The 13,479-nt window shown below is 41.7% G+C and overlaps 1 protein-coding gene across 3 annotated transcripts; it reads left to right on the forward strand.

Moving 5' to 3' along the window:
- Positions 1–6: 6 nt before the first annotated feature.
- akr1a1b (aldo-keto reductase family 1, member A1b (aldehyde reductase)) lies at positions 7–11,723 on the forward strand. 3 transcript variants are annotated; one of them, XM_088927142.1, is made up of 10 exons: positions 34–176; positions 1,115–1,239; positions 2,899–3,000; positions 4,823–4,942; positions 5,523–5,674; positions 7,702–7,897; positions 8,734–8,933; positions 9,699–9,771; positions 10,166–10,252; positions 11,554–11,723. In XM_088927142.1, the coding sequence occupies exons 2-10, from the start codon at positions 1,141–1,143 to the stop codon at positions 11,617–11,619; spliced, it is 1,095 nt and encodes a 364-aa protein (XP_088783268.1). In that variant the 5' UTR covers positions 34–176; positions 1,115–1,140; the 3' UTR covers positions 11,620–11,723. The 3 variants fall into 3 exon arrangements, with proteins under 3 accessions (XP_088783269.1, XP_088783267.1, XP_088783268.1); XM_088927143.1 differs by lacking the exon at positions 1,115–1,239 and having other exon boundaries at positions 7–1,055; XM_088927141.1 differs by having other exon boundaries at positions 13–1,239.
- Positions 11,724–13,479: the final 1,756 nt, after the last annotated feature.

The following is a 13,479-nucleotide window of genomic DNA, read 5'->3' on the forward strand; positions in this document are numbered from 1 at the left end:
ACCCGCCTCTTTCCACCGGCCTCTGACATCTCTTTTTCACAGTCTGCTTCTTTGTGTGTGGTTCTAGCATGACTTTGCAGTTTTCCAAGTTTTTACAAAGATAATAAGCACGTCGATAGGACAGATAGAGCAAAGCATTTCTTCTGGCTCTTTCTGCAAAAAACGGGAAAAAAATCGTATGTTTCTTTTTTATCAGTAAAAGTATTGCTAATACTTTTATTGACAACTTCGTATGATAGTTTCTCTGCATTGTGCATTTCTCGGGTCACTTACAGATCGCAGGCATAGATTACATAAAATACTTTACGTTTTACGTAAATTACATAAAAGACTTTACGGATATTTCCCCCCTTAGGCTATTAACGGTGCTTAACTAGTATGTGTGTGAAAGGTCAGTCAAGGGATCTTCAGTTTAAGTGTTGCAGTGTGACTGTCCACATCTAATTAGTATGGTAATAAAATTATCTAAATTTTGAATCCCGGATTTCTCATTATAATGATGAATTTAAGAACCTTGTTTTTATTCCGCGAACTCACCAGTGGAATAAACAACGTGAACACGGGTTTCTATTGGAGACTCGATTTATTCAAAGGTGTTTCATAAACAGTATTCTCTATTTTGCTGCGACTTGACGGTTAATTATTCAGTGGTAAAGTATCATAAAGTTTACTACCCATCATGGAAAACAGTTAAAAATGCGTTTAATATTTGAGTGGTAGAATTTGATGTTTAAGAAACAGCGTCGGAATGCGAAACCATATGCATGTCATAACATTTTCCTGCTTTTTTACATCTATGTGAAATAAACCAAGCGGCCAGCAAAAGTAATTTCTTTTGTCACGAAGGCTGCTTTGCCATTTTCTGTAGCTGTCGCAGCTGAATGCGAAAAAACGAGGATTTTTAGGGGTAGAAAAGAAAACAGGACGCTGACTTCAAACCCCGGAAACGGAAATATCAAACAAAAGGAGACGGTCTCTGGAAAATGTAACATATTCAAATACACTGAGTAGTGAAGAAGAGCCGCAGTTATTTAACAGACGGCACCTGCAAACTCGTGAGTGACACATTTCTTATTGGGGTTAAACTAATTGCTTTACGTCTTAACATTTGCAGCACAGCGTTTAGCGTAGAAGTAGAGAATGCATCTTGTCTCATTTTGGTGCTCTGTCCTGAAACGTGTCCAGTCTTGTGTCAAGAGACCGGTGAGTAATTATTCCCAACTACAAGTCTTCCGAAAGGTAAGTGTGCATTATCGGGGTGAATATATTAGGTATGCGATCAGAAAATAGGCAGCCAAGTTTGGAAGTAGTTAGGATGTATGTGAAACTGGGACAGTGAGAAACTATGCGAGAAACAGGTGATTCTAAAACATTTTCCTCGGCGTAAATGTTGGCATAATTATGTTGCCAAAATGACAGGGTTGCAAAGAGAATTCACATACTGTACTTGCGTGGGGTACGGTAACGGATGGCCAACATCATATTCGCAATTTAAGATATAATCGCAAAAAACGACAGTAGAATATCTTTAATATTATGCAAGTGGAAAAAACAGCACTTAAATCTGCAAAAGGCAATTCAGAAAGCAAGGAAGAAGTGCTGACGGCAGCTGTCTGTCGGCATTGTGGGTATCTGTAGGAAATCGCCTGATCTACAGCAGATTTCACTTCACTTAACCCTCTGAAGTCCGTTTCCAGCGCCGTCACATGACTGGTTTCTCCCCGTGACACAGGCTAATAATTAAAGATAGCGAAGAGCGTTGAACATTGGGTGCCGATTTAATGTGCAATACGTAATGAGAATTCTTCTACTGACTTTTTTCCGTTTCTGAACACATTTTCCTCAAACCGGTGTGGTCGACTATTTAGTTCTGTTGATGTGCCTGTTTCCCATACTAATCAATTATTACAAAATAAAATATCTTCTTACATCAGCAGGAATTAGTTGGATCGATTTAGCTAATGTCCTTATCAAACTCAACTTACCCCCAAAACAAATAATGCACTGTAAAAATGATAACTTCTAACTATAAAAATTAACAGTACAAAAGGCAGGTATCGATGAGTGGTGTAACAGGGTTTGCAATTCAAATGAGTACAAATAAATTGTGGACCTGGCAGAACAATACATGATGCAGCTATTGAAAAGAGCTGTTTTTGTGATGCAAACTGGGAACCTGTTGACAAGTAGTGAAGGATTATGGAACAAATGGTGTGGTAGTATAAGGATTGCATTTGAATATGCAGTTTTCTTTTTCCTCAGCATGGTTAATGCCTTATGAGTTTGCCACTTCTGTTTGGATTTTCGTGCACCATTTTTCTTTTTTTCTAAAATCAAAACAAATCTGATTCAACAAAAATTTCCAACCACTATTTCTGTTCTTGCCCTGCTAACTGTATGTAAAAGTAAAATTGGAAGTCCAACAAAACATCAGATAGACTGCTCATTATAAGATATTCAATCTGTTACAGACACACAATTGGGAAAAGGAGAAAACGCGAGCCATTCTTGTGTCCTGAAAGGCCTGGATATTCTGGTCTCACATTAGGACCTGCAAAGATGGCTAGAAGTTATAAATACAATCTATGATGGCAACAGGGCACTTTCCCTTTAGAGTCACATATACAGATCAATATTAAAACTTACAATTTGTTTGAACACAACTGGTAATTACAGTGGGATTCTTTGAGTTATTTAAGTCATTTTAAGTTGTTTCAGCTAGGGAATTAACTGAGAAACCTGTTATTGAATAACCTGAAAGTCATTTTAAATATCTGCCTATTGGCCTTAGCTCTTTTACTTCCAGATTTGCTGGATGATGCTTGAGGAGATGTGATAGAACAGGTTTAGGTTCTGCTGCTGTCGACAGCTGGCCACCCATATTTTTTTTTTCTCCAGGTACATCAGACAGGTGCAGGCATGAATGACTTTGCTGTTCTCAGCACGGGGCGGAAGATGCCTCTCATTGGCCTGGGAACGTGGAAGAGTGATCCTGGAAAGGTGAGACTGTGTTCACCGACATCTCTCTTACTGTCTGTACCAGGTGTTTTCGAACTTTCAAGGCTGACTGTTCCCTTTTCAGGAAATCACACTCAATAGGTACTCTGCAGTTTACATTGAACCTAGACAGAAGAGTATAATTATTATCAGGAATGTCTTTATTAAATATTTACAATCTGTATTTGAATTAGATCCCTGACACCAGGGATAGCATGTTATGAAAAGAGAGACCTACTGTAGGTGTTTGATATCCATGTGATTATGGATAGGACCTTGGTTTAGTGTCTCAAAAAAAATTTGTCTCAAATTGAAAATAGTTTTGCATATGTGGCAAGAAGCAAAGGAAAGGTTTTGAAACATCAGTTTTAAAAGCTATGAACTGTTTATCTTGGCTTTGGAAGTTAAATAACAGCCTGGTGGCAGAGCAAATTGTATTGCAAAGCTAGGTGTGTCATTTAGAAGAAATACTGTTGTGAAACTGTTTAAATGAACCTTCTCTCAGTTGTATCTGACAAAGAAGATTGGATGTTTCTGCCAATAGCTGTAAAGAATAACATATGGTAATTAAATATTGTACTGTTGTGGTGCCACAATAATACATGTCCTTCTTTAACAGTGGCATTGTTACATTATTAGGTTTAGAATTTTGTTGCTGTTCTCTTTCAAATTTTCAAACAGTGTATTTCCATGAAGAATTTTTGTTGTTCGTAATTATTCTGTTGCTTGGTGTGCTTTGCATTTGTTTGTCATTTTTGTTTTACCTTTTTTTAATTTCCGGCGAGATATGTTTATCACTGAAGACTGTCCCTTCCACTTTCATCCCAGGCTGTATAGTGGCACTGGGCCTTTTGGTTTCGTTACCAAGGAAACCAGATGAAGTGCTGGATAAGAGACAGTGCAGACAATAAACTCTCATTAAAATGGCAGATGTGGGCCACGTATCAAAGAGCTCTTTTCTGTCCTTTTTTTCCTCTTTTCTCACATGGACAAGCCCTGGTCTCTTCAGAAACTATTACACTACCACTTCACATTTTCCCTCTAATTTGACTGTGTTTTTTTTCTTTGAGCTTGCAGAGCATTCTCATATACTCTAAACAACAATTATCAGGGATATTTTTAAAATCCCTAAAAACAAACCAGAGAAAATATAGAAGAAGAGATTGGAAGTTCCTTATTTCCTTTAAGACGCAAAGCAGAGTTAACGTGCACAGAGATTTATTCAGCTCTGTACAGGGAAACAAGGAACCGTTTATATATAAACAAGGAACTCAATATATTCCACTCCCCTCTTTTATCAGATTTTTTTTTGAAGTGCAGGAAATGACAAAGCAGTCTCTGCATTGCTTTGTCATTGTGCTACAATACAAATATTTCCCTGGATTTTCAAGTAAGCATGGATTTTCTGAAAAAAAATACTAGAAATACGTAATAAGAAATATTTAGACTTCAGCCGGATCTGTCTAGTCTCGTTGAGAAAGCGCTACTGTTACTGGGAGCTCTGTACCTGTTTATTGAGACTGTGTTGGTGCTTCATGTTCACTGAACCTGGAAAACCTGTATTTCCGTCATCAACAGTTGCAATTACACCAGGAAATCGCAGGAAAGGAAAACCATTCTCTGCCAACATAGTGAGAGCCGGATGCTTTTAATGTTGTCGCTGCCAGGATAAAGAGAATGCTTTCAAAAGTATCTGACACCTGATGCAGCCACTCTACTCAGTTACTAGTTGCAAAAGCTGGAGAAAATAGGTCTTTCTCTGTATTCATTGTGCTGTTATAGCGACCTCTCTGTACCCCCTCCCATTGCTGGTTTTGTGTTGCAGGTGAAGCAGGCTGTACAGTGGGCCCTTCAGGCTGGCTATCGGCACATTGACTGTGCTGCCATCTATGGCAACGAGTCCGAGATCGGCGAGGCTCTCCAGGAAATGCTAAAACCCGACAAGGTGAACTTTAAAACCAAGTTACAAGGGGAAACCAGTAATTAACAAGAATTCGCCTCCTACCTTTGTCCCTTCTATCAGTTTGTAATTTTTGTTAGTAACATGATTTTAATGACCTCCGTTGTTTGTCTGTGTGCTTGGAACTATAGCTGAACATTTTAATGCCTTAACAGTGCAGAAATAACAGACATATTTCAGCCTCTTTTTCTTCTACGTGAGATCCAGTGGTGAACTGAAACTGGACCAGACAATCCATTCTGGTTAGCAATAGCAGTCCAAAGTGTGCATTCTATTCTATTGGCTAGTTTAGAGCTTGCATTGTATATTGGCAATTCTAGAGTGTGCATTCTACAGTATATCAGCCATTCCAGAGCCTGTATTCTGTAAAGTATATCGGCCATTCCAGAGCCTGTATTTTGTATTGGCCATTCTATAGCAGTCTGTGTTAGACATTCTATAGCGTGCATTCTGAAGTGATCCTGGGCTTTACCTACATATATTGCAAGGGGAAGGGATAGGCGATAATTCTCAAAGTGCTGTGATGATGCCGCCAAGACAGTACAGTGTATGCCTGTCTGAACAGGGCCTGCGGCGCGAGGACGTGTTTGTAACATCCAAGCTGTGGAACACATGCCACCACCCTGAGGATGTGGAGCCCGCGCTGCTGAAGACACTGCGGGACCTGCAGCTGGAGTACCTGGACCTCTACCTCATCCACTGGCCATATGCCTTCCAGTAAGCTCCAGGCAGGGGTCAGCGGACATTGTTCAGAAAGAGTGCTGTGTACAGTCTAATAGTCTGAAACTCCAGTGCAATTATGCTTAGCTCAACTGCCAGTTCCAGGCTTGAACGAACTAGCCGCAAATTCAGGTGGACTATCAGGGTGATGTACTTTTGATTCAATTTTAGCGAAAGGTTTTGAATACTAGTATCAGGCTTGCTGGCGTGCATGTTTCATGAATGAGCATGAGAAAAGTTACATCTGTGATAAGGCCATCTAACTGGTTGGTAGTAACTAAGTGGTCCAAGGATCTCATGCAGCCTGTTATTGAAGGAAGCCTGTGTATCATCTTGGACAAGGTGGCTGGAGAGCGTTGTGTAAAAAAGCATTCTCAGTTTTAAGTCTGTTGGATTCAATACCCTTCAAGGCCCTTGAAGATTTTGGATTCCAGGATCAGAAATTCCCTTGTAGGTTTTCTTAGCCTGTCTATGAAGGACATTGCTTTAAGTCCATGGAGGTATCTGGTCCCTCTTCTACGGACTGAAGAGAAGCAGTATAGTTTGTAGTTTGTGTAATGCTCCTTGTTCAGGGTCTGTTGTGTGGGTAGCAGGGCTCTTACATAAATAGGTGCATACATACCGTATAAGGCCCTGATTGATCAAGAACAAGAGCATGGAGGAAGGAGGTGAATGGAGAAACAGATGGAGTAATTCCCAGTGGCAGGCTGTGGACTTACTTGACTATTGAAGCTATGGAGTGTAGGAGCTGTTGCGTACAGTCTTCGCATTATTGCTTCTAGATGATGCACAGAGACGGCTATTTGGATCCTTAATCAAGCACCAGAGGGTTTAAAATGTTTAGTAATTGTTCCCTAGTTTGTACTAAAGCCTTTGGAAGCTATAAAAAATGAGGGAGTCCTCACTGAAGAGTGAGCTGCACATCATGTCACACAGGCGCTTGTTTGTTTGCATGTCATGTCCAGACCTGTCTGGGGCTGTCAGCTGCACGATCTGTGAGTTAGCAGGCGATGTTTGTGCGCCCTCACAGCAGGGCCCTCGTTAAGCAGTCCGTCTTGGAGTTGCTAATCAAAGGCAAATTTCTCCAAGGACCATTTATTCAAGGTGTTAAGGCTGCACAGAGCAAGGAAGGGGCATATAGCTTTTCCATTTCCCTGGGTTACAAATATTGCCTTCCCAGCAGTCAGTTCCAGGGTTTGCTCAAGGTGAAGTGTTCCCTTTCCCCTCAGGGTCTGATGAGTGCACTGAGTTGAAGGATGTATTGTACCATTGGCTGGTGCAGATATTTGATTGAGCCTGAGCGAGAAATTAAGTTTTTTCAGGTTTAAACAATCCTTGGCCCTAATTAAGATAAGATAAGATCACTTTATTAGCCATATACAATTTCTTGTATTAGGAATTTCTTTTCGCATACTCCAGCTTGCTCTCCATGAGACACACAGACAGGGAGAAAAGCTTGTTGGTGGTTTACTGATTTAGTTTGTGAAAAGGGGCATTACTTCAGTTTTAGTTTTCTGGAATAAATATAATACGAAACACAAACAACTCTATTATTAATTTTATTATTTTGGGTGGAAATTATATCAGAGCTGTGCTGGTTTTCTTTGCAAACCTGTCTTGTATAGCAAACTGGAGAGGCAGCTCTAGTCTAGAGTAGTGTGTCCTGTGAGGTTTAGAGAGATTTTTCAGCTTGCATCTGATTGAGACCTGGAAAATAGCTGATTTGAACACTTTCTGTTCACTTTAGCGGTTCAGTTAAGTCATTAATGTCTGAGATCAAGTGCAAACCTGAAACAAATGCGACACAGGAACCTCTCCTCCATCTTCGCTTGCTCACAGAGCGCCATGGCCTGACCTGGCAAGACCTGCATCTGGCCGGGCAGGGGGCTGGCCAGACCCCTGCCGCCCTCTAGGGGGGATGGAAGATAAATTCTTCTGGGGGAGCGTCTAGCTTGCTCGGCGTGTTGGAAGCGCTGAGCAGCTCCGTGTGTTAACCCCGCTTTGTCTCGGCGGTTGGTCCGCAGGCGAGGCGGGGCGACCTTCCCGAAGAAGGAGGATGGCTCGCTGCTGTATGACGACATTGACTACAAGGAAACGTGGGCGTCCATGGAGCGGCTGGTGGGCAAGGGGCTGGTGCGGGCCATCGGCCTCTCCAACTTCAACCGGCGGCAGATCGACGACGTGCTCAGCGTAGCCAGCGTCAAGCCCGCCGTGCTACAGGTGGGGTGGAGGGGAGCGCGGCGGTAAACGCACACTGTTAGCGCAGAGCAGCAGCAGTTGTGCAATAATTCACTTAATATTAAACCAAGGCAAACTTGTGAAGGCCTCATTGAGAGAAGGAGGGAGGTGTGATCCTAGTTTCAGGATAATTTTGGTTGTGGATGTCTTTCTGCAATAGGAGTTCCGAAACCCCTCTGTAAGGACACAGACGGAGAGATCAGTGTGATCTTGGCTGTTAGAGGTGAAATGAGAAACCTTGGGCTTGGAGAGATCTTTGATCCTCACAGCCCTAACATGTTCCCTGAAACGGCCTCCAGTCTCCTTCCTGTCTTACCAACGTAGATAGCTGGGCATTTCCTGCAAGAGATGCTGTTAATAAGGTTGCTGGAGGTACAAGATGTCATCTGGGTAATCTGGAATTGTCCAGAGTGGCCTTGAATGGGCGTGTTATTGGATATATATTTACAGGTGATGCAGCAAGTTCTGTTGCAGGAGAAAGTGCCAGGTGTGGATGATTGCTGAGGGTGGTCAAGGGAGCTGTGAACAAGAAGTTTACACACCTTAGGTGGTCTTTTCTCCCTCACACCTGAAAAAGGCTCCACAGCTGAAATGTGTCTCTTTTCTTTTCAGCATGGAATAAACCTGTATTTGTTCTTTTGAAAACTGGAGAGGCAGCTCGGCTATCTGTTTGTAGCTGCATGCTGACACAGTTCCCTACTCGAACAGTTGCAGATATATTTAAGCTGCCCTAGTTCACCCTGCTGTATTTACAGTAATGCTCTTTATTTTACACAGCACACACGGGTATATTCTTCTTATGTCTGTGGTGCGCACAGGTGGAGTGCCACCCCTACCTGGCGCAGTCGGAGCTCCTGGCGCACTGCCGTGCCCGGGGGCTGGTGGTGACGGCGTACAGCCCGCTGGGCTCCCCGGACCGTGCCTGGAAACACCCGGACGAGCCGGTGCTGCTGGAGGAGGCTTCCATTGCCGCGCTGGCACAGAAATACAACAAGTCCCCTGCTCAGATCATCCTCAGGTAGGTGCCGCGTCTCTTGCTGGACTTGGGCGGGAGAACAGCGGGCTTCCCCTCTCCTCTCCCCTGTCACAGGGGTCGCTGTGTTGAGTCGAGTTTCTGCAGCTGAAGCATGGGTATACACTAACCCATCGCTATACGAGTTCTCCTTTCCATGAGAAGTAGTAACTCCTCCCCGGTTCTTCATATAAATAGCAGATTTTCACTCGTCCCAAGCTGGGCTCTTGTAAAGCATTGCCGTGATTCTTGTTTTCTCCCATCTTCCAGGACGAAGAATTTACTTTTTACTTTTTTATTACCTTTTAACTTTATGGTATAATAAAGGCTCGTTTGTGTTAAGTGCATATAGTAAGGCTAGAACCTAATGTTTATGTCTTTGCTAATGACTGTAACAAAGTAACTACAAAACTGTACCATAACAGAGCAGGAACGTTATTGTTTGTGCATCAGCCAGTGCCTTTCAGTATGTTACTCGAATAATTAACCAGGAATGTTAATGTTTTCATATGGCGATACCATTCTGTGCTGTCTTAAGGTAAAGGTGTAAATGTTTTTCTCCAGAGCTCAAAAAAGTTCCTTCAGATAAGAATTATAATATAGGAATTCAATTTCCGTTATGCGATCTTTCACATTATGAGCAGTTTTAAGGAGCGAATTATAAAGAGGGATTGCTGTACGTCTCAGTTTTTTGGAGTTGGCCCACTGGAGAGAGCTTGGTGCTACCTGTAGGCTGGGTCTATTTACAGGCGTCTCTCTCCCTCTGCCTAGGTGGCAGACCCAGCGAGGTGTGGTGACCATTCCCAAAAGCGTGACTGAGTCCCGGATAAAAGAAAACATCCAGGTGAGGACTGGCTCCAAGCAATAACTGAACACTTCCCTCTCTGGGGCACCTTCTTTCTTGTTCTCAGCCTAGAGGTGCCCACACTCCAGTTCGTAGCTAGTGATCCACAGGGCAGTTGGTGCCACTTCATATCATATACCTTGTTTCAACCCAGTTCTATGTTCTGCAAACACCCAGTAATCACCAGTCTTTTATGTGGTTTCTTTATCCGTCTGATTCAAGGCAGAACTTATTTTATTTATATATTATTTACTTAATAAATAATAATCACCGAGTTGTGTTGCCACCATTCTTGAAATCATAAAACATGGTAAAAGAGTAGTGGAAATGTCATGCCTCGGATTATCCAGTGTATTCAATGGGGTGTAAAACAGGCCTCCCTGTGTGTCTGCAGGTGTTTGACTTCACTCTCGAACCAGAGGAAATGAAAAGTATAACAGCGCTGAACAGGGGTTGGCGCTACATCGTTCCCACCATTACAGTGAGTGGCCCCTCCATGGGACGTCCCGTGACAGACCCTGGCACAGTAGTAGTTCTAATGCTACAGTCTTTTGGAAACAGTCTTTTGCAAATTTACTTTGTTGTGGAAAGAGCTGCACTGCAGTGGTTTATTACAGTAAACATCATAGAGTTCTTAGCAGGACGGATAGTGTTATGTTTTGTGAACAGAGGGCATAAGAACAGGTATGTTTACCTGTACCAGTTATTTAAATGTTGTGCTTTAGAATTTATTTTCTTGTGGCTGCTGTTGCTTTGTTAGCCCATAACTAGTATTTTGTGTTGTCTTTTCACTTTTAATTGTATTTCAATCTGCATTCAATTCTCTCTCTGGAAGAAGGATAGTGGCACAGTGTCCTGACAGCACTCCAGGTTCCATTCCAGGCTGAGGTGTCTTCTTTGTGGGGTTTGTGCCATGCCCACATGGGGTTTCTCAAGGCACTCTGTGTTCCTCAGAAAGAAACTGGCTGGGTTAACGGTGTCTCTAAATTGTGCTAGTGTGTGTAAATCCTGCAGTAGAGGGGTCCTGTGCGGGGTGTAGCCCAGACCTGAGTCCTGTGTTTCCAGGTTTGTTTCTGGGTTTCTGAGATCCTCACCAGGAATAAGTGACTTTCTGATAATGGATGGATAGATGGTGTCAATGAAGGAATTCAATAAAAATACAAATAAATACTGTTACTTTTGTAACATGCATCTGTTTTTTACCTAACAATTATTCCATTTCTATGGAAACTGTAGCTCATAACAGTTATAAATTGTTTTTTTTTACATTATGCCTGTGTGTTTTACTGTATTTCTTGTACAATATGTAATCATCTTTTCCAATACAGTTCGACTCTGCTGGACACTTTCATTTCAGCTTACACTATATTGTTTAGAACTAGTCAGTCCTTACCTTTGATGTGAAATACAAGAAAAAAATATTTTTTTTCTATGAAGAGCATTAATGAAAGTGCTGCCCTCTCCTGGCTTTTATGTGTATCTGTAGGTTTGTAACTTTTTGTGTAGATTTGTATTCACTATACCTGTGATGTTTGTTTTTAACATTATTCTTTGCGATTACTTGTGTTTATGCCACATTTAGAATAATACAGTAGTTTGACTGTGTTTATGGCTGGAATTCATCAAGCGTTTGGGGAAAAACAGCCCAGTTAGCAATCATGAATTTGAGATGGAAGTTGTTCACAAAAAAGAATCGTAGCTCAACGGTGAAACTAGCAGAAGTCTTCCTGCTGTGTTGTTTAAGATGATGAAACTCACATGTGTCATGGGTTCTGCCGGCAGGTTGATGGGAAGCCGGTTCCCAGGGATGCAGGACACCCTCATTATCCTTTCAGTGACCCCTACTGACCCCTCCAGGCCGCCACCCACATCGTGCCTCTGGACTTCCTCTCCTCTGACACTCCTTCCTGCCCTGCTCCTGCCCGTCTCAGAATAAAGGCCGCTTTTATTAATGTTGTGCGTTTTGCCTCCTTCCTGCTTGTCTTTATTGTCTCAGCAGCACTCCCCTGATCACGTGGAATTTGCATGTTTAGTGGGGACAGCACATGAAATAAACATGATTGTTATACACCTTGGTATGATGCTTTTTTTCGCCACACCAAAAGTATTTTACGTGTCCTAGAATTTTGCTCTGTAAAGCAGTCGGGGTTTTTATAAGCTGCGATGTTTTGAACAAAGGAGATAGGTGCTCCTGCCCAGTCCCCAGAAACTGAGGGAAACTTAGTGGTTTGCAAAAGTCAGAACTCTTTCATGGTGGTTCTGTGCTGAGAGTGCTTCCATGACCCTGTTTACCTAATGATCAGATCTCATTCTTTACACATTTCATTTTAACAAAGTATGGAAGTGAATTTCACATTTGAGACAGGATTCTTAATTGACGGTGATGTCTTAGAGGTTCTCGGGCAAAAGAGAAGAGGATCCTCCACTTTAATCTGTTCAATTCTGTTGTTTCACTGTATATTTTTTTAGAAAACACTTTTACTCAGCTGTATAGAAAACTTGGAACCCATTGATGGTTTATTGATGTTGGCTGAGTGGTCTTAATTGCTCAATCAAGCATGGGTTCAAATCGTGCTCCCAACTTTCTGACAGTTCAGTGTGTGTTCCCATCTGTGTTTCTAAAATTCAGAACAAGATGGACCTCTTAGTATTGTTGTTGCTCTCAGCACCTGCCTTTCTTCAAGATACAGATTGGTAAAACCCTTTGATCAATTAACTAATAACTGACTAGATAAACAAATGGCCTCCTCTTGTTTGTAGCCATGCTTATGTTCTTAATTACACGACAAAATATTAAATTCCATTATGGGACTGTATGTTGATAGTCTAAGGGTGTTACTTTTGAGGTAAAAGGTTGCATCATTTCATAAAACATAACTTTTTAAATGATTCCACTGGGTGGCAAGGTAGTGTACTGGTTAGATACCTCACAGCACTGGGGCCCAGGGTTCAGTTTCTGGAGTGCTATCTGTGTGGAGTTTGCCTGTTCTACCCGTGTTTCCTCTGGGTGTTCCAGAGACATACTGGTAGGTTACTTGGCTCCCAGTGTGTTGGGGTATTTGTGTGAATATGTTGCATATGAAAGGCAGTCGGGGATTAGTAAATCATAACCCGGACTTTATATCGTTAATAGTCTAAATAGGGAGCACATTTGGATCCAGTTCAACAAAGACAGGGGAATCGTGTACTTTAGACATGTATGTTACCTGAACAGAAATCACAAGACGTTTACAAAGAGAGGATAAAACTACAATAACCACTAGAAATAAGTTATGGAAGTAAAAAAAACAAAACATTTTACTCCGGATGTACAGAGATAAACCACATTTTAAAAATCTCACCCAGCCAAGCACTTCTATAGTCTTAGATAATGCTAAAATCCGTTATGCTTAATGACTGAGTTATTTTTCTCTATATTAAATCACCAGTACCTTAATGTAGATTAATTATTTAAATTATTTAACTAAAATGTATGTCATGATTTTTCCAACCTATTTTATGCCAATTTTACGCTTCAAACGACGCGATTTTAAATAAGCGTAAGAAGGAACGAAATGAATTCATTTTCACTCGCGAGCAACACTCCACATTTCAATTCCTTGCATGTTGTGCTGCCCCTTTAATTTTTCTCCCGCGGTTTTTCCTTTTCAGCGAGCAGGTTAAAGTTCAGCGGAAGTGAGGGTTTCTGTATTTAAAGGCGCCAACCAA

This window comes from Atractosteus spatula, chromosome 11 (assembly GCF_055471065.1).
Source record: "Atractosteus spatula isolate fAtrSpa1 chromosome 11, fAtrSpa1.hap1, whole genome shotgun sequence".
Taxonomy (NCBI): Eukaryota; Metazoa; Chordata; class Actinopteri; order Semionotiformes; family Lepisosteidae; genus Atractosteus; species Atractosteus spatula.

What these genes read in the sequence shown, in the direction of transcription:
- akr1a1b (XM_088927141.1), top strand. Translation starts at nt 1,141, where the DNA reads ATGCATCTTGTCTCATTTTGGTGCTCTGTCCTGAAACGTGTCCAGTCT. An exon ending in GGAAGAGTGATCCTGGAAAG is followed by an intron (nt 3,001 to 4,822) that starts GTGAGACTGTGT and finishes TTTGTGTTGCAG; the next exon opens with GTGAAGCAGGCTGTACAGTG. An exon ending in AAATGCTAAAACCCGACAAG is followed by an intron (nt 4,943 to 5,522) that starts GTGAACTTTAAA and finishes CTGTCTGAACAG; the next exon opens with GGCCTGCGGCGCGAGGACGT.